Below are 20394 nucleotides of genomic sequence, written 5' to 3'. Positions count from 1 at the left end.
TTGATCCTCTCACTGAACGCTTTCCTCACTCAGTTCTCATTTCCCAAACCTGAGACCTGGGTCAAATTCTATTTGTCCAATAAGCTTTCCTTGACAATCTTCTGCCCTGATTTTTTCCTTCTTGGAATTCCATCTGACAAAGTTTGTAATTTAGCTATTCACTAGAACACCACTATACAAATATTCATTAGTCTTGTTTTCATCTTGACCATTAATTAGTTCCTCAAATTCATGTGTTCTAATTATCCTGTCTATCACATACACTAATGGAGAGTCCTTGGCTGCTTCATACCAGTGAAGGGTTTCATGTGGCTCAAGTGAAAAACAAACCAGGGTTGGAGAATTTTAATTTTAGTCTAGTGTGACAAGTGAGAGAAAAATGGTATTAGACAAAAGGTATTAAGAACCAACCATTATTGAGGAGGACACCATTCTAGAACTTGCCTTTGTTGTGATGTATATGTGTGACACAGTCAGAAGGACAACTTGAAGACTGACAGTAAATAAAAGCAAATTAAAAAAGTCTATTAACTTCCTTATTTGTTCAGCAACAAAAAAGAGAAGAGCGCAAAGAGTGGGGAAAGAAAAGGAATAATAATTGAGCGTGTTTCTTACATTTTATCCAAGACACACACTTTAATTTTAAAATAAAAGCTGGATGGTGTAAAAGGCTGATCTTGAAAAACAGATTCAAATCACTGTTTCTGATTTAAATTATTTGAGGAAAATTAAATGCAGAACTTAAAAGCATCTCTGGAAAGATTTAAAACATTTCCGAAGCTCTAAAATTAAAATCCAGTAAGTTTTAAATCAAATAAAATTTTATGTTGATTAAGCATCAAAGATTCTAAGTAGCTCATAAATCTCACTTATTTTAGACATGAATACCACTGGGTTCAGAAATAGCAAAAGGATGTCATATCTATGTACCACATGGACACCCTAACAAAATAGTAAATTGTTTGAGTAGACAGAATCAGGCTTTTCAAGTGCCTACTGTTTTACCTCAAATATTAGCATAATGTTTCAGGTTATTTCCAAAATCAGTTCATGAGGCAACTGACGCAAATGTCATTTTCTAAGAGGTAAAATGAATGGTAATTTCCGAGTCTAAGGAATCCGGTCAGGGAATGGTCGTTAGTCCTCATTTCGAGGGCACTGCTTTATAATCCACCAAGCCAAATCTACCTCTGAGCTGTTCTGATTGCGCTACAGTAAAGGGAATGCCATATTTTGAAGATGTATTAATTTCTGGTTACAATAAACATCACAGACACACAAAAGGTAAAGAAATGAACAACTGAGAAATTTAATATGCTATTTGGAACGAAACAATCTCATTTCTAAAAGGCTGTAATTCTTTTTAGTCTAAAATACAATTTAAAAGGCATGTCTGATAAAAATCATCCAGGGACAGCACAGGTACCCCAAAGATTCTGTTTTCCTCAAGTTGCTGCCAGGGTTTCCTCTGGAGAAAGGGCGGTGGTCTCTCCCACCGTAACAAATAAGAAACAGTCTCGCTAGAAGATCCCGTGTGGGCCACACAGTTCTATAAATGCTGAGCAACTGCCATTCAAAAACTTCCCCAAGTCTCCGGGAGCCTGGATGACTCCATCTCTGCGCATTTGCATAGTTAAGAAGAACCCAATCTGCTGATGTGTCACTTGATTGAAAGTCGTAAACCCAACTTGAGTGTGCGATTTAACCTGGAGAACACTGCCTCGCTATCACTTCAAAAAACGTAAAAGAAAAATAAAAAGGGTATCATGGAGGTCAAAGGTCTACTTCACAGAGAACAAGGACTCACATTAAAAACCAGAATCCCAGCCAACTAAGAATGCTGGAACCTGCTGGGGCCTGTCTGTACTGCCTGTGTTTGGGAGCATTTTCTAGCACTTACTCAGCAAGCAGGATGCTATTTGTCCCACGTGTATTTTCACAGAAGTCCATTTGCTTTCCTTCGCTGGCCTCTTTGCCATAGGCTATGTCCATCATCGGGAGGGATCTATGTGGCAGCAGTTAGCCTGCTCCCCAGGGAAATGTCTCTGAAGGCCAGATGGGCTACTTAAAACCAAATTTTCTCCCTTTTCTTGCAAGAAAGATTTTAAATTACAAAGGTTTCCTTTCTAGGCCAATGATAGATTGTATATTCCAAAGAGATTTTTAACTTGTTTTATAAAGATGGCAAAGCATGTATTTTTATCTTTTTTGCCCTATATCTAAATATTGTAACCAAAAAAAGGGCTAATAGATAACAAAACTGGCACTGATCATTGATGAAATAATCCTATAACTAGATATCAAAAAGGGTCCACATCATTTTCAAGCCTTCTCTCTTGAAATAACACAATATGTTAAAATGACTGAAAAAGAACATTACTTTTTAATATTTAAGAAAATACAATTTAAGAAAATATAGTAAATACAATTTAAGAAAATCAAAAAGCAAAAATTGCCCTAAAATTCCAAAAAGAAAAAAAATCTACAACTAAAATTTAAAAAAATGGGTAAATTAGCAAAGGGAATTTCAAGAGAAATTTTGATCAGTGAAAATTGTATTAGCTAGTATTCAATCTCAGATATGTCACACCATGTCACACACAAAAAATGTACAAATTTCAAATGCCTTATAACAATTATTTTCTGAAAACCCAATGTTTCGGGGTTTGATATTTCCCTCTTAGATATACCTCTTATATAGATAATGAAAAACTGCATTTTGCTAAGCAGCTTTGAGCTACCAAATAAATAATAAGTGGAAATACTCAAAATATAGTTGAAAAGCAACAGATAGGCAGGTCTGTAGGAAGTGAGGGTTATTTCCCCGTTGGATTAATTTAAGACCCTACTTCACACTGAACCCCAGATAAGTGAAGTACAGAACTTAGATTGAATCCTGAAACAAACCTCTGCCCTAATTTAGGCTTCCACAGCTAGTCTGGACCTCAGTCTTCCCACCAGAACAAATGATATTACATCCAAAAAGGAAATTCAGATTTGCACTATTGTCTTCCCTAAGCAAGAGCAACAAGCCTAACTGAAAATAAACAATGGGGAGTTTCCTATGCACTCAGGGTATGTACATGTGACTCTGTGCAGTTCCTCCTATCCCAGCAAATTCTGTCACCTCGGTGCACCAAGACAGGACTGTTCAGCTACCTCCTTGTTGTTCTCAGGGCAATAAAACAGTCAGAGAGGCATTCTGTACCTCAATTTCGCCTTCAAGTGCTTCCATTTACTAGTATGAACTCAGTACAACAGTAAACCAACCGAAACATTTAGCACTCTAAATTCCAAATTTGTTTCCCTGAATTCAGAGAATGAGAGTCCTTATGCTTGACATGTCTTTCATTCTGCCACTGACCTCTCTTTCCTTTCTTTTCCTTCTCTCCCTCATTCCCTCTCTCATTCCCTTCCTAATGAGACACTTGGGATTGAACGCTGGTTGGCGGCATGCAAAGTAAGTACTCTACCTACTGTACTATCACTCCAGCCTTCCAGATGAAAATCTTTATAAGTGATCCCTGAGCATTGCCAACCGTGGCCCCAAGACAAGAAATAAAAAAATTTAAGTGACATCTCTAAAACTAGCTGAATAAATGATATCAATACATCCTATATAAGTCATTTCATGTTGCAGTTCCTTCGCCTATCCATCCCTTTACTTCCTATAAAGTTAGAATCTTGGGGTAGGAGAGATAATAGAGCAAGTAGTCTCCCTCTGCCTTGTGTACCCCTGCTCCATCCCTGGCACTACAAGGTTCCAGAGCACTGCTGGGAATGAACCCTGAGCACAGAGCTTGGAATAGCCCTGACATCTTCAGGTGTGGCCCCAACCAACCCTGTAAAAGCAAAAATAAGTCTGACTCTTGACCTTTAAAATGTCCTCAAAGAGACTGGGCATTGGTGAAAACTTTCTTACATCACTAGACAAGGACATGAGGATCTTGTAGTTCCTCAAGAACAAAATTATATGGGTCTATTTAATGAGAGCTGAATCTGGGGAAGACATTAAACTTTGGTCACAAGCATTAAGAACTCCTGGTTTTAGTCCTTATTTATTTTTAAACTGATCCGTGGTAAGAAACATATGTTAGATTGCTTTCATTTTGCAAGCACCATTTTCACACATTTTACAGGCATGTTTGCATGATAATAATATGCTTATGTGTTCCTGAAAACAGCAATAATGTCAACTTTCAGCTGCCATTCCCTTTGACTTATTTCTAGTTTCTAAACCAGAATCCAGTTCCAGGCTCTGGGAATCAGAGCAGCAGTCCGTGCTCATTTAGTCAATACAAACAGCATATTCTAGTTCTAAAGTTGTGATGATGAAAATGGAGGAAAAAGCACTTTTAGAAATGTTGGATGCCTATGCTAGTGCCAAAGTTTTCCATTTTATTTTTCAGCAAATACCACACTACAATCTCTTCTCTCATTGACCTTAAGAATGTAGGAAATGTGAACTTCACAAATTTTCCAACTTTTTGAAAAGAACATTAGGAATTATCTAGTCTATTATTACATAAATGATATTTAGATGTTATATAAATATGCCCATTGAAGGCTTGAATGTATACATGAGAATGAAGCAACCTTGCTCTAAGCCACTCCCCTTTGCAAAGCTCTTCACCATTTACACAGAACGTGAAATTCTTCTTTAGAAGGAAAATGTCAGTCCACAGGATTAAAAAAAGAAGCATGATTTGTGTACATACAGACCTTGCATCTGGTAGCTGTACGGTGCCTGTCCAGGTTGAGGCGTGCCAAAGCTTGTGCCATAGCTGAGAAATCCCGTCTGTCCAGGTGACTGAGACTGTGACAATCCACCTTCAGTCTTGATGCCTGCCCACAATGCACCTAAATCAGTTAGTGACAGCTTATCTATCTGTTCATTTTCAAAAGCTGGCAAATATTTAATAATATTCTCAGTAACTGTTCAGTCATAAATACCTGCCCAATATTATCTTAGTAACTGTACAGAATTAGAGTTAAAACCCTACAGATACCTTGAATTTGTTCTGTTTGGGGGCCCCACCTGGCTGTGTGGAGGGCTTACTCCTAACTCTCCACTCAGGGTTCTCTCCTGGCTGGGTTTGAGGGACCATCTGGAGGGGCTGCGATTGAACCTGGGTGTGCAGCATGCATGCTAAGTGCCTTACCCACTAAATGATCTCTCTGCTCAATAATTTTAATTTTTAAATAAACCCAGGATTTTTATGAACCTGAATGTCTGCTTCTTTGTTCTATGAATTCCATTTTCTATCAAATTTAACTCCAGTGATACCATATCTATGTTTCAGTGCTTTGCTTAGTTCAAGTTTATCTCTTTTATAAGATGAAAAGTCATAATTAAACCTGGTATTATTCTGAGAGTTGCTATAGTGATTGGCAGCAAGGTTTTTTAAGCGATTATTTAGACCCTCTAGCTGCACAGCATTCTTTTTCCACGTTTTCCTCCTAATAGTTCATTTTTGTGTGTGTGCAACTCAGCTGATTTCAGCAGAAAACAAGCTTTGAAGTCAAAGAGGCACAATATTGGGCAAGCAACACAAGGTTGGGGGATTGGGGAACTTGTCACAAATATTTATATTATACCAGAAAGTAACCACAACAGACACAATATTTAAGTTCTTAATCTTGTAGAATACCATAGTGATTTGTAAACAGGCAAAGCTGACCAATACTTCTTTTGTCCGTTGTGTTTTCAATTATTAATTCAACTATTATTGTTTGAAGCATAATGTAAAGAATACTTGCTTTTTTATCATATCAATAAATAATAATGTATCTGTGGTCAAAAATACTGTCCAAAGCATTGGGCTGACACCCTTATTTCAGGACCTGGATTTGGAAGTATTGCAAAGGGCTCAGCCCAGGATCATAATTAAAGACAGCCATGAATGTTAACAACTGCCCTAAATTCCCACAGAAAGCCGGGAAGGAAATTTCTGCCAAGGGAATTCACATTTTTGAATAATTTGACTTTGCACTTAAGATAAATGATATCTTAGGGATCTAGAATACACAGTAGTCTCACTGTTTATTTCCATTTTAGGGGAGTTTCATTGGTAGAATGAAGTTAGGTAACTTTCCTCAGGCAGTAGAAAAATCTGACTCTTGGCTGGGATAACCCTCTCTAATTCCTCCAGTATCTCTAAATAACTCCATAACAACCTCAGAAGTTAAGCCTTAATGTTTTTTAAAATGTGTTTTCCCCATATACTCGCAAACCAATCAAAGCAATGAATAATACAGACACGTGTCAAACAAGTCAAGCAATGAATGCATATGTATGACTTTCTCACTCTCATTGATAATGACTCCCCGCTACTCTCTCAGGCTCTAGAATCTGCTTCCAGTCTACACCTGGACCACTTCTGTTTGGACCCTGGCAGTTTAGGACACAAAACTTTGTGATTAGGATAATGTAAACTATGAAGAAACAGAGAACACAAGCAGAATGACCTCTGACTTCTTCCTCAACCTGGCAAACTCACTTGTAGATTCCAAGCAGAACAGACAAGTTCTTTCCCTCCGATCCATCAACTAAGAAAATATTTGCTTATCTTCTCTTATAGAGTATGAGTTATAATTTATTGGGCACAGCTCAATGCAGAAAATCTTCTAAGACTTTGTTTTTCCTTTTTTGGTCACACCCAGCAATGCTCAGGGGTTACTCCTGACTTTGCACTCAAGAATTACTCCTGGCAGTGCTCAGGGGACCATATGGGATGCTGGGGATCAAACCCAGGTTTGATCAGCTGGGTGCAAGGCAAATGCCCTACCTGCTCTGCTATGGCTCCGGCCCCAATCCCTGAGATTTTAGACAGTCTATCTCCCACAAAGTGCCAGAAATGGCCTCTGAGCACTGAAGCAGGAATAAGTCCTAACCACAGCTAGGTGTGGCCCAAAAGCAAAACACAAAATAAAACAAATCCTAAAGAATGGACTCTGTTTTCATGGATAAGATTTGGGGAGAAGTCTACATATTTTTTTTCAATCTACTGGCCCAAGAAAAATAGAATGCCAGCTCAGTAGTATTGTGTGTATATTGTCTTGTCTTCAAGGCCCCCAAAGAAAAGGAATGCTGAGGACCTAGAGCCATACCCAGAAGATCTCTAAGCATGGAACATTAGAGGACCAAAGCCTCTGACAGCAAGTCATCCTTGTTCTACCTTACTGACCCCTACTGAGCACGCTAAAACCTCCCTCTTATTCTGATTCTATTTTCAAACACTCATGAGTCTCAGCCTTTTGAAATAACTATTTCAGACAACAGGGATATGTAGTAATAGATTAGAACTGGAATAATTCCTACCCAGAGCCCAGTAACTGGAAGAGGGTCTACCATGGCTGAATGGGAAAGTGAAAGGAGAGAACAGTTGTGTGTGTGTGGGGGGGGGAGAAGGTGCCTTGCCCTGTTTAACATTTTCACACCTGTGGCTACCACTTCTCCTGTATCTTGTCCACGGGCCAGGAGTGGTGGACTGGTAGCCTTCAACTCATTTTACACCTGCAGACAGGTGGTAGAATGCTGGCCTACAATATTTTAGTACTGTTTATGTGGAAAAATCCACTTATTCTTTAAAAGATCAGTTTACAATTAACTGACTTCACTTACATTATGAACTTAAGCTATGCCATTTAATTCACTGATTCTTTCTTCTTTTAGTAAACACGTTGTTTAAAAGTAAATTACAGATACATTTTAGACATAGCTAATACTCTGAGTAAAAGTTATGGACCTATAAAAGGTAATTCTAGAAATCCATTTTAGGGTTGTTTATAAAGTCTGACTTGAAAACACCTAGACTATAAGCATTCAGTTCTGATACCTTTGTAATAAAACTCTAAGGGGTGAAAATATCATTTATATTTTAATTTCTTTGTATTTTGCAAGACATTTATCAAGTCAATATGATTTGGGCTCTAGAAAGAATGAAAAGTAGTAAAGTGACATGCAATCTTATTAATGAAATGCTCATAGAATATCATTTTCAACATACTATATGAAAGAAACTTACAAAATAATTTTTTCAGGGGATGCCCGGTGAGAGTATTTATTATAAAAATATAATTCTGTGCAAGAATCACATTTATTCTCCCTAACTCCCAAACCGCCACATGCTTTTTTTTCTAATTGGAGTGATAGCACAGCGGGTAGGGCGTTTGCCTTGCACGCAGCCAACATGGCCGACCCGAGTTTGATTCCTCCGCCCCTCTCGGAGAGCCCCGCAAGCTACCGAGAGTATTCGATATGCCAGACACAGTAGCAACAAAGTCTCCAATGGAGACGTTACTGGGCCCGCTCGAGCAAATTGATGTATTATTTTTTCTTAATAAGTGGTATTTTTTCTATTCTAACAAATAGCAATGTATTTTTTTTTAAAAAGCTGCAATTCAAGTGAAGAAAGAGAATTTTGAAATTTCAAGGTTTTAAAATACTAAGCGTTGGGGTTTTCCTGGATTTATTTTTAATTTGCAGGTACTGAGTCTATTAACAATTGAGTTCGATTACACCAAGATAAAGATAATCTCCAGGTGGGGAAGAACAAATGGGATGTGAGCTTTCAATGTTTCCTGATTTGCCTCTTTACAGCATAGCTCACCCCATGATATATAGATCACTTTTCCTAATGGTTGATAATGCTGAAATTTGATAACACTGCCGCCCTCGGTAGGTATTAGAGCGAGGGTTTGTTGAGTTCTGTCTGAACTCCCCTAATCACAGGTCGGCATCTGATAAATAGGAAATGAATCTTTACCCCAAAAGACTTTATTCACAGAAGTTTTATCACAAATATGCACCAAAATACTTAGGATGCCAGAGCCAAGTGCTCAAATGGCAAATAAAGAGTTGAGAAATTAATGCGGGGGTTGGGGAGAGAGTAAGGGTGCAGAGATACCAGGCTATCTATTTGCCTTCAAGATAAATAACCCGGGTCTCATCATCTACATTAGCAGCAAATCGTGTTAAGAATTGATACAGACAGAAGTAGCACTTTCAAAAAAGTAGCCCAGAATAGGTGGTCTTAAAGGGCCACACCTAGGAAACACTCACACATATGGGGCTGCCCACTAGACAAAGTCATTACTCAGAAAGGGATGACTCACCATAAGAGGAAATTCCATACGGCTGTCCTGGCTGTGGGTACGTGGCATACGCTGTAGCTTGTTGCATTCCTGTGGTAAACTGTGTTTGCCCATATGCAGCCATAGTTTGTGAGGAAGGGGTAGGGAGAATATGTGGGTATGGTCTGCTATTTGTCAGAAATGACAGAAAATAGAAAGCCCATGCATTAGATGGAAACATGCAAGGTAACCGATTCACAACCATATCACAAAGTCCAAGTTAAGATCGTCTCTTAATGCATAACGTTCAAGTAGATTCTACCAAGTACCAAATACTTCTAGGACTCTAGTAGATGATGCTCAAACTAAATTTGTAAATACATTTAAATCGCTATAAAAAACACACTTTTAGTTAAATTACAACATGTGGGCACAAGACATGACTTGAAGTGAGGTAAAATGCTACTTAGAAAAGCTATTGATTAAGAGAAAATATATCTTACTTGGAAGGATAAATTTGCGGTGGGGAAAACTGGTGTGCCGGTCGAGGGCTGAAGCTACTACTGCTCCCGATTGCTGGAAAGAGAAAAAAAATACACAATAATCAAAAGCAAAATTCAAAGCAAACTGACCGAGTTTGAACAATGGGCTGACCATGCAAAATGTGTCTATTTGACCTTTGGTGTCTACAGAATGCCATTTCTTAGCAATCTACCTCAATACAAGGGTAAGTCACATAGTGCAACCTAAAGGAACATTCTTCTACTTTAAATGAACCATAAGGCAACTCAGTCACACAAATCTTTGTCGTCATGCAGTAGAGGGTTTTACAATGGCAAAAGCCAAGGACTTGTAGATCCCGCAGTGTCCTGGATCCTATTTGGAAAGGCACAGTGAGAAGGGAAGGAGGAAGACGAGGTGGGAGAACCCCAACATTATCCTGCCAATTTGTGCACAATGGAAATGAAAGAGGACATGAGGAAATGGAAAAATATCCCCTGTTCATGGATGGGGAGAATCAACATCATCAAAATGGCAATACTTCCCAAAGCACTATACAAATTCAATGCAATCCCTATAAGGATACCCATGACATTCTTCAAAGAAATGGAGCAAACACTCCTGAAATTTATATGGAACAATAAGCCCCCGCGAATAGCTAAAGCAATTCTTGGGAAAAAGAAAATGGGAGGAATCAACCTCCCTAACCTCAAACTCTACTACAAGGCAGTAATAATTAAAACAGCATGGTACTGGAACAAAAGCAGAGCTGCAGACCAATGGAACAGAGTTGAATATACTGACATTTCCTCCCAAACATATAATCATCTAATTTTTGATAAGGGGGCAAGAAAAGTGAAATGGAGCAGGGAAAGCCTCTTCAACAAACTGTGCTGGCAAAATTGGACGGCTACATGCAAAAAAGTGGGCTCAGATCTCTGCCTAACACCATGCACAAAAGTAAGATCAAAATGGATTTATGACCTCAACATCAGACCAGAATCCATAATGTTTATTGAAGACAAAGTCGGCAAAACTCTCCATGATATTGAAGCTAATGGTATCTTCAAAGATGTCACGCCACTGGCTGAGCAAGTGAAAACAGAGATAGACAAATGGGACTATCTTAAACTAAGAAGCTTCTGCACCTCCAAAGAAACAGTGACCAAAATACAAAGACAGCCTACAGAATGGGAAAGGATATTCACCAAGTACACATCCGACAAGGGGTTGATATCAAGGATATACAAGGTACTGGTTAAACTCCACAAGAAGAAATCACCCAACCCCATCAAAAAATGGGGTGAGGAAATGAACAGAAACTTTCGCAAAGAAGAAATTCGAATGGCAAAAAGGCACATGAGAAAATGCTCTACATCACTAATCATCAGAGAGATGCAGATCAAAACCACAATGAGATATCATTTCACACCACAGAGACTGGCCCACATCCACAAGAACAAAAGCAACCGGTGCTGGCGCGGATGTGGCGAGAAAGGGACCCTCCTTCACTGCTGGTGGGAATGCCGGCTGGTCCAACCCTTTTGGAAAACAGTATGGACGACTCTCAAAAAATTAGAATTTGATCTGCCATTTGACCCAGCTATAGCACTCCTGGGAATATATCCCAGAGAGGCAAAAAGGTATAGTCAAAGTGACATCTGCAATTGTTTGTTCATTGCAGCACTCTTTACAATAGCCAGAATCTGGAAAAAACCTGAGTGCCCAAGAACAGATGACTGGTTAAAAAAACTTTGGTGCAATTAATTTAAAGACATGTTTTCTTCTTCCATTACTAATTACTGTCTTCAGAAGTTCCGTATTTCAAGTCCTCATAAGATTTCATGCACAAGAATTTGTATATGTTTTTCATAACGTCGCCTTAGTATGTTTATGTGCACAATTGCAATTTTCCAGCCTGTGTTTGGAAGAAAAGTGGTAAACTGGGGCAAGAAGCTCAAAATCACTAACACCTTTCCATGGAAAGAAAACAGGCCGGACCTAGTGACAATATATTTAAACTCATGCTACGCTTACAAGCTGCCAGCCTACAACCATCTGTGTGTGAGGATGGCAGAGATGAGACAGAATGTGTGCTAAAGAGATGGCAGGTCCACAGAGCTGACATCCCCCTGTCTTTTGGCATATGTTGAAGCAGACTCCGTTCCAACAAACTGAGCTAGATACTGCACATGCAAAGATGCTAAGACAAGTTCTGCCGTCACATGCGGGGACACCAACATACAAATAAATAACCGAAAGAAAATTAGTTCAATACTAGCGAGAGTACACTCAGACCACAAGGACTACCACTCATTCAGGTCAATGGTAATGACACCATTTTCTGCTCCCTGATTCTAAGACTGAAAAGAGGTCAAGGACAGAGGAGATCTATCCTGCAGAGCTGAGAGAAGAGTAACAACCTTCCTGACCAACCACAGTTTTAAATAAGCATTTTAAAAGCACAAGGAGAGCAATAGGAAACTCATGCCACCAGAAAATAGCCACAGGAATTCCTTTTATTACTCCCTAGCTCTATCCCTGTGTTCCAAACCCTGTCTCACGACCCAGGAAATCATCATAAACTTAACATTTTAAAAGTAGGGTCAGTCCAGCAATTATTTCCAAACAAGTAGGATGCCATAAGAGACTAGGTCTTTCCAGAGTAAACTGTGGAAAGTCTGATTTAGATCAGATGCATAGTAATATGTATTATATAGGAAGATGTTTGGGGGCACAACAGAGTACGGAAATTAAGCATAATTTCTGGAATCCTAATTTAATTTCATCTGAGATTCAACTTCCAACTCTTCCATGTGGTCTCAGTCACTAAATCAACCCTTCTAAGTTCTGGTATGATGGCAAAAATACTACTTACACTTCATAGACTCTTATGAAGATGAAAGAGATCATCAATAATAGAGTACAAAATACAATAATATTTTATGTAATAAACATTCACATCAGATTCCAAGTTTCCTACTATCTTTGTCCCTAAAATTTCTCATCCTTCTGTATTTTTAACTTTACTTGGACAATCACTATGTGTACAGAAAAAATGACTAAAAGCAGAATTCCTTGTCCCCAAAGAAAGTACAGGATTGTCCTGCTACTTAAAAGCAAACTGTTCCTATTTGGTAGGATTTAGTAAGTTGTTTGGAGGGCCTGGAATTCTCAATAATTTTAACATATAAATTTAGGGTTATAGCATCCCAGACATAAAACTTAGTTTGCCAAACAGGAACATTCATGCAACAGGTAGTGAAGAACATCAATGAGCATCTCCAAGCAAATAAATAAAGGTAACCTATCCAAACTGGAATGTGAGCCCACAACCTCCTGACACTTCACATCAAAACATATTATCTCCACAGACACCAGAAACCTCATAACCATCTCATTCCCAATACCTCCCCCGCAATTCTGTATCTTTCAAATCCCCTTCCTATAATCCTATGTTACATTCCTTGCCTACTGTCCTTGTTTAGAATTGCTCGCCCTCACCTGCACTCTGGCAAGAGCGTCCTGGCAGCTGTCCCTGTGTTCCACTCAGGAAAAGTCGCCAGCCACCTTCGACTCTCTCCACTGCTACCACAGGAACCTCTCTTAAATGGAAATGTTTCCCATCCATCCTCCAGCTAGTTGGCATGCTTACAGTAGCCCTAGGATTTACTAATGACATGAATTCCAAATTCCTTGGCAGCATACTCTGAGACTTAAGCTTCCACCCTCCCAAGTTTACTATTATTTAACCTCCTCTCTTGAGGAAGGCCCGTCCACACTAAGCTGTTTATTGGTCTTCAATACCAGACCCCTCAGCCTCGCCTGACAAACACTTATTGCTCCTCCACTGAGACTTAAACTTTTTCTTTAAGATAATGCTTCTTTCTCCACTTTACTGGAGAGCTGAACCCTTTGACAGCAAAGCACTCTCCCCCTGCATTACTGCGAGTGTGAATAATGGATAGAGAGATGTTCATTTCTCCTGTGGCTATGAGATTTCAGGGTCAAGGACCTCTTCGTCTCTTTTGTCTCCTTGACACTTGCTGTGGTTTGTCATGAGGTAAGTAAACAAAATGAGTCCAATGAGCATGTGAGATTTAAGCAAAGGATATTAAACACACACACACACACCACACAACTATAATGACTTGAAGGATGGTTAGAATAATTTAACTATTTAAATGTACAAAATAAACCTGATTCAGTTCTTTGCCAATAAAAATCGAAGTGAATAATGTTCTTTATAAAAGATGTAAGAATCTCGCTGCTGCCAAGTATCTTGATGCTATTTAACTACAAATATTGCACACCTGAAAATACTGATTACCTAATGCCAGAGGATATGTATTATCTTTAAGGCTTTCTCTAAATCCAAAACCCTGCGGATTCTCTGTGACCTACAATCAGTAAGCTTTCATTTTCTACCTCAAATTCTATTTCCTTTACTGGCCTAAATCATTTACAGCTTTGAAAACAACAACCTCAGTCCTCAGATTCATTTTAGTATTATTGTAACAGTATTACCTGAAGCCAAAAAAATTGCTTCCACTTATTTATCAAGAAAAATTAAATGATTATTTTATCATTAGTAAACTACAAATTACATATTCCAGACTGTTGGGATTATATGGATAACCAATTCCCCCATATCTATTTTAGTACATTAATCCCACAGTATTCTACTCTTTCTTCTACGTGTAACATAGAAGTTACAGAAGATACCCAAATTTTGTTATTCAATGGGAGAGAAAAACTCAAGTTAGAGGGCTGGAGCGGTAGCACAGCGGGTAGGGCAATGCGGCCGACCTGGATTTGATCCCCGACACCCCATATGGTTCCCCAAGCACCACCAGGAGTGATTCCTGGGTGCAGAGACAGGGGTAACTTCTGAGCATCACTGGGTGTGACACAAAGAGCAAAAAAAAAAAACTCAAGCTAAATAATATTCATCATTCAGAATCCACTGGACGGGTCCAGTTAAGAAATCTTAACATGAGCAAGGCCTCAATTATCCCTCCCCTGAGGGTCCCTCTCACTAACATCAACATCACTCTGCCTGACAATCAGATCGAGGAAGTTCTGAGTCCTTCTTTTCCTCTAACCTTTTTACCTAAAGATCAGTGAGCTCTCCCTTCAAAATAGTTCCTAAATCTGACAACTCACTTCCTCCCACCTATCACTATGTCCCAATCATCCACAATGTGACTATCAGTGAATGACAAGCAGGCCACTCATCCTCCTTTCTTCTCTTTCCTTTACTCTCTTCTCTAGTTTTTCTGACTAAACTGAGCTGGAGTGATAGTACAACAGGTAGGGTGTTTGCCTTGCACACAGCTGACCCAGGTTCAATTCCTCTGTCCCTATCAGAGAACCTGGCAAGCTACCAAGAGTATCCTGCTCGCACAGCAGAGCCTATCAAGCTCCCCGGAGCATATTCGATATGCCAAAAACAGTAACAACAAGTCTCACTTCATGTTTTTGGAGCAAGCAAATGACATTGGGCTACACTAGCACGTGACAGGGATGGATGGAGATGTTACTGGTGCCCACTCAAGCAAATTGATGAACAATGGGATGACAGTGCTACAGTGCTTATTTTGCTTTGGGGTCACATCATGCTATGCTTGGGCTTAGTCATGGATCTAAACTAAAAGATCACTTTTTGGAAGACTTGGGGCATATGGGGTTTGAACTCAGGTCAGTCACATGCAAGGCAAGCAGCCTACCAGTTGTATTGTAGCTCTGGTCTCCACCTTTAATTTTTACAATGTTGTTTTTTTGGAAGGAAAGCATGAAGCAAAAGAGAACTACTACCAAACTTAAAATAATTGTTTCTACTTATTCCTTGTCATTTTTTTCAAATCTCCAAGAATATTTAGGATGATTATTTTAAATCATCACAGAGCCTGGCAAGCTCCCCGTGGCATATTCTATATGCCAAAAACAGTAACAATAATGGGTTTCATTCCTCTGATGCTGAAAGAGCTTCCAATACAGCAGCATTGGGAAAGACGAGTAAGGAGACAGTGATACAGTGATTCGGTGATTTAAATCATCATAACCAAAGATGGAAGAGTGATCAGAAAGGTAAAGATCACTTTGGCCTCATCTTTCTTTTATAAACCCTAAGTCTTATTAACAGCCTCCCCAATATGAAGGAAAAGGGAGGAGAAAGAGATTATAAAAGACACCTTCAGGGCTGGAGTGATAGCACAACAGGTAGGGCATTTGCCTTGCAAGCAGCCAACCTGGGTTCGATTCCTAGCATCCCATATGGTCCCCAGAGCACCGCCAGGAGTAATTCCTGGGTGCAGAGCCAAGAGTAACCCCTGTGCATCGTCGGGTGTGACCCAAAAAGAAAAAAAAACACCTTTGTTACAGGCAGTGAGGCAGTATTGGGGTTAAGGCTCTAGCCTTGGACAAGGCTGACCCGTACAAATCCATCCCAGCACTGTATATGGTCCACTTGAGTATAGGAGTAAGTCCTGAGCACCAGGGGTATAGCTCCCAAACAAAAACAAACAAAAAGATATTTCCATGAGACGGTGCTACCTTTGTTTGATCCAATTTTCCAGGCCAACTGATCCTTTCCTCTGTGTCCAACACAGAAAAATCAATCAAAGAAAACAAGATCTCTAAACTCCAATCTCTATGCCCACCACTTCGTCACCTTCAGCCTGCTCTGTATTAGCATGTCCTTTTCAAGCCGAGGGTGATCACTATCTCACTTTCCTATCACAAGGACCTGAAAACAGGTCCTCATTAATGCTTCGTCCAAGTTATTTGGTTCTCTCTCCCCTAAAACCTTTCTCCAAGTATCATAAGAACAATGCTTTACTATTTCCATGAACAGCCCATCTAAACACTGCCCCAATCAAATGATTTCAAAAAATTCGCATTTTCGTGCCCTCTGAAAAGCCCCAACATCATCTAGGATTATATAAATACCTAACACCTTTTCTCATTTTCTCTGGCTTCCACACTGATCTTCTAAAGTTGTCAAGTTCAAGACCACATATGAGCCACCCCCTCCACTCCCTCCATCCCATCATCAAAATGCACAGAAGCACTAACTTCTTCAAAAACATTACTGTCCATCTCCTTATACTCCAGCCATCATGGTTCCCTAAACCTAGAGCTAGGACTAACCCCTGAACACTGGTAGGTGTGGTCTTTTTCAGAAGAAAAAGAACATTTTATTGCCAAACAATGTCTTCCTTTACCCACTCAGTAATTCTACATCGTCATCATGAGATGCTGAGCTTCAGACCACAGTGTAGGTCGGGCATCTCTAGGGGTGAACACGGAGGCACTCCAGCACTAATATAGGGGGGCCCTATTTAAAGGAGAAAAGCCTAATGTCCATAACCTCTCTCCTTTTTTAATTGAATCACCATGAGATAGTTACAAAGCTTTCATGTTTGAGTTTCAGTCATACAATGATTGAACACCCATCCCTCCACCAGTGCACATTTTCCACCACCAATTCCTCCCTCTGCCTCTATTGCAGAAAATTTCCCTCTTCCTCTCTCTACTTTCGGGTATTATGGTTTGCAATACAGATACTGAACCTCTTTCCTTTTATACACCATACTTTGACTTTCCATTTCCCCCGCATAATTTCAATTCTATTCCATGTCTTAACTATCCTCAACCTTGGACCAAGCTGTCTTCCCACCTGGGCTGATGAATTGTTAAGACAGTCAAATGGCTCTACCAGAAAGTCACTGCACTAATTAGTTCTACACTCTTTGGACCTTTTCCCAAACAGTCTTGTAGTTCCCAATTCATTCTATTTCTATTCTATTTTTCTATTTCAACCTTCTCCATATGTTATTTTTCCTTTGGGGGGTGGGACACATTGTTCTCCAGAGACTATTCCTGACTCTGTGCTCAATTTACTCCTGGTGATTCTTGGGAGAACGTACATGATGCTGCAACTGAAACAAGGTTGGCCACATGCAAAGCAAGTGCTTTAACCCCTATACTACCTTTCTGGCCTTTACTCATCATTTCATAATCACTGGCTATATTTACTCTCATTTTGAGTTGTTTAAGAGAGAAGAATAGAGATCATGATTCATTCACTCATTTGTTCATCTAGCAGAAATTGAAGTGTCTAATATATTCCATATCCACTTTGCTCATCTCTCAGACACAAAGGAATAATGAAAGAGAAAATCCTTCCCTTCACAAGTTCACATTCTGGAGGGTGTTGAGAGAGCAACCTAAATCTAATACAACAATAAATGACATCATTTACAAAAGGTTCTAAATTCCATTGTGTTAAGGAAGGGATGTAGCACGTCAGGGAGACAGAAAGTAGTAAAGATCTGGCAACAGGGCAGTGATCAGGGCAAACATCACGAAGGTCACACTTGGACACTGACTTGAAAGTAGTGAAGGAATCAAACAGGTGTACAGAGAAATGCTCCAGACAGGAGACCCAGGCCAAAGTGCTGGCTGAAGGCACAGTGTGCAGGAAGGAGAAATAGCAGGAGGCAGGCAACAAGGTCTCTGGGGCTTGCAGACAACTGCAAAACGTTGGCTTTTACTTAGAAATGAGACTAAGAGTCACTAACCTTGGCTTTTACTTAGAAATGAGACTAGGAGTCACCAAAGGGTTTAAATAGAGAAACCAGACATGCATTTCCTCAATGTACTGCCGCAGCCACTACAACAAACTCATCTCTACTACTTTCTATCTCATCTTCCCTCGGGTCTTGAGGAAAAGTTACTCCTTTTCTAGGATAATCCAATTCTGTTTTGTATTTAAGCCATAGCTGCTACATTAGGAAAATGAGCCCTTATAATTTATCCTCTCCTGTTTTTATCTTATTTATTTTAATTTTTGGTTTGAGGGCCATCCCCAGTGATGCTCAGAGACTTCTCCTGGCTCTATGCTCAGGGATTACTCCTGAAGGTGTTTGGGGACTCTATAGGATGCTGGGGATTGAACCAAGGGTTGGACCTATGCAACACAAATCTCTCACTGGCAGTTCTATCTATCCAGCCCTCACTCCTTTCCTGTTTTACCTGAAAGTTTAACCTTCCCATCTATAAAATTTGCAAGAACTTTAAAAAGCAAACCATTTATATACCTTATTCATTAAGTCATCCATCAGTTCAGTGAACATTCTGACTATATTTTATCTGCTAGGATTTATACTGGAGACACGATGTTACTCCATGTGAACAAATGGAAATGAAGTTCACTTGCACTGAAGCTGCTTGGGTTAAAGCCACTTATACTTTCCATTTACTTCTACTTTTCATTTAGAAATCATTTCACATTTGCAGAAAACTTAAGAAGACTATAGAAAAAGGTACCCAATATTCTTCACTATAAATGCTCAAATTCCTTAAATGCTGACATTTTATTACATCAGCTTCATCTTTTATTCCCTATCTCTGTGTGGGTTCACATAAAATACTGTCCATCTTTTTTTGGGTGGGGAGGAGTTGCAACTCTGAGGTCTTTTAAGTATGGAGTTACTTAAAACACTGAGTATGCAGTTCTAGAACACGTTTTTCTTCCTTAAGCTATAGTACAGTTATCAATGCCCAGGAAAACCAATGATGGCTTATTGTTATTGATAAATACTTCCAAAACGTTCTAATTATGTGGCTTAATAGTATGTGATGACCTTGCACTATGAAATCATTCATTTTTATTGTTAATTTTTGTGTTTTCAGGAGGACAGCACACCAGTGGTAGCCAGGGGCTACTCCCGGCACAGTAACCAGTGTCAGTCTCAGAAGAGTCCAGGAGACCAAATGAAACTGAGGATCAATTCCAGTGCTTCAGTATAAAGAATGCACTTGATCCCTACTCCTAAAACTATTCATTAATATTTTACATAAGCATTGGAAAAAAGTTTTTGAAAATAAGGAACAGGATGCTCTAATTCTGCTTCCGTACAGACAGCCATCATTAAATTTTATATAACTATATAGTGCATCCTTAAAATTCTTGTCCAGATTCATTTTGAATTCTCTACCATTCTTAGCTCCCAAATAACTTGATTTCATTCTATCCTCTGCCTTTTCCTTTTATGGGTGTTACCTGGGTTCTATCTTTAACACATTAGTTTTAATTCTCTGTGCATATCCAAAACTTGAATTCCAAATAGTTTTCCTGAGTTATGACATCACCAGGTAGATGTTACCTCACAATCAACCTGCTCAAAACCAAAACCAACATTTTTCTATCTCAGTCAAGCTCCTCCTGCGTTCTGCACTCTTATCCTCTCTGCACTGCTAAATGACAAAATAACTTTGTACTTATTTTAATAAACACACACATTTACTCCATTACCATCCCATGCACCTTGAGAGTCTTCCACATTTCTTTATGTAAATCAACGAAAAAATGTCTCTAACAGATCTTTCCATTCCAGTTCACCCATCTCCCCTCCATCATGCCATGGTAATGTTCTACATTGTGAATACAATCCTGAGACCCTCTTCCTCTGATGCCCTCCATTATTCTCAGAATAAAATACAAACACCACATGCGTGGCTGACTCTGTTCCCCACCTCTTCTCTGCACACACCATTCCTGCTGAGAAAGTAGAACCACTAATGATTTCGTCAGATGTCAAGAGTCTGGGACTTGGACTTCCTCTGCAAACGGCTCCCTCTGTTCAGTCTCCTACCCAAGTCTCTATGGGCTTTAATACTTTCCACTTTCCAAGGCTGAGTGTAGATCTCTCCCCCAGGAAACCATCTTTACCATGCCACTCTCCCCCATGCACGTAGGCTCAATTTTGGTGTTCCTGGAAATCCCTGGGTTTCCTTCTGGCATTATCAAAC

General features: G+C 39.5%; 1 protein-coding gene across 1 annotated transcript in view; it reads right to left on the bottom strand.

Annotated features, from left to right (window-relative positions):
- EYA1 (EYA transcriptional coactivator and phosphatase 1) overlaps positions 1-20394 on the bottom strand; it is a 165133-nt gene that overhangs the window by 115521 nt on the left and 29218 nt on the right. The window contains exons 5-7 of the mRNA XM_056136617.1: positions 9579-9651; positions 9118-9263; positions 4723-4860 (exon numbers count right to left, since the gene is read on the bottom strand). Of these exons, the coding sequence (XP_055992592.1) occupies positions 4723-4860; positions 9118-9263; positions 9579-9651 (357 nt within the window). The remainder of the gene's footprint in view (positions 1-4722; positions 4861-9117; positions 9264-9578; positions 9652-20394) is intronic.

The sequence above is a fragment of the Sorex fumeus genome, unplaced genomic scaffold (assembly GCF_029834395.1).
Source record: "Sorex fumeus unplaced genomic scaffold, SorFum_2.1 ptg000002l, whole genome shotgun sequence".
In the NCBI taxonomy this organism is placed as follows: domain Eukaryota; kingdom Metazoa; phylum Chordata; class Mammalia; order Eulipotyphla; family Soricidae; genus Sorex; species Sorex fumeus.
The sequence above is the reverse complement of the archived record's forward strand: the minus strand, read 5'-3'. Positions and strand labels throughout refer to the sequence as shown.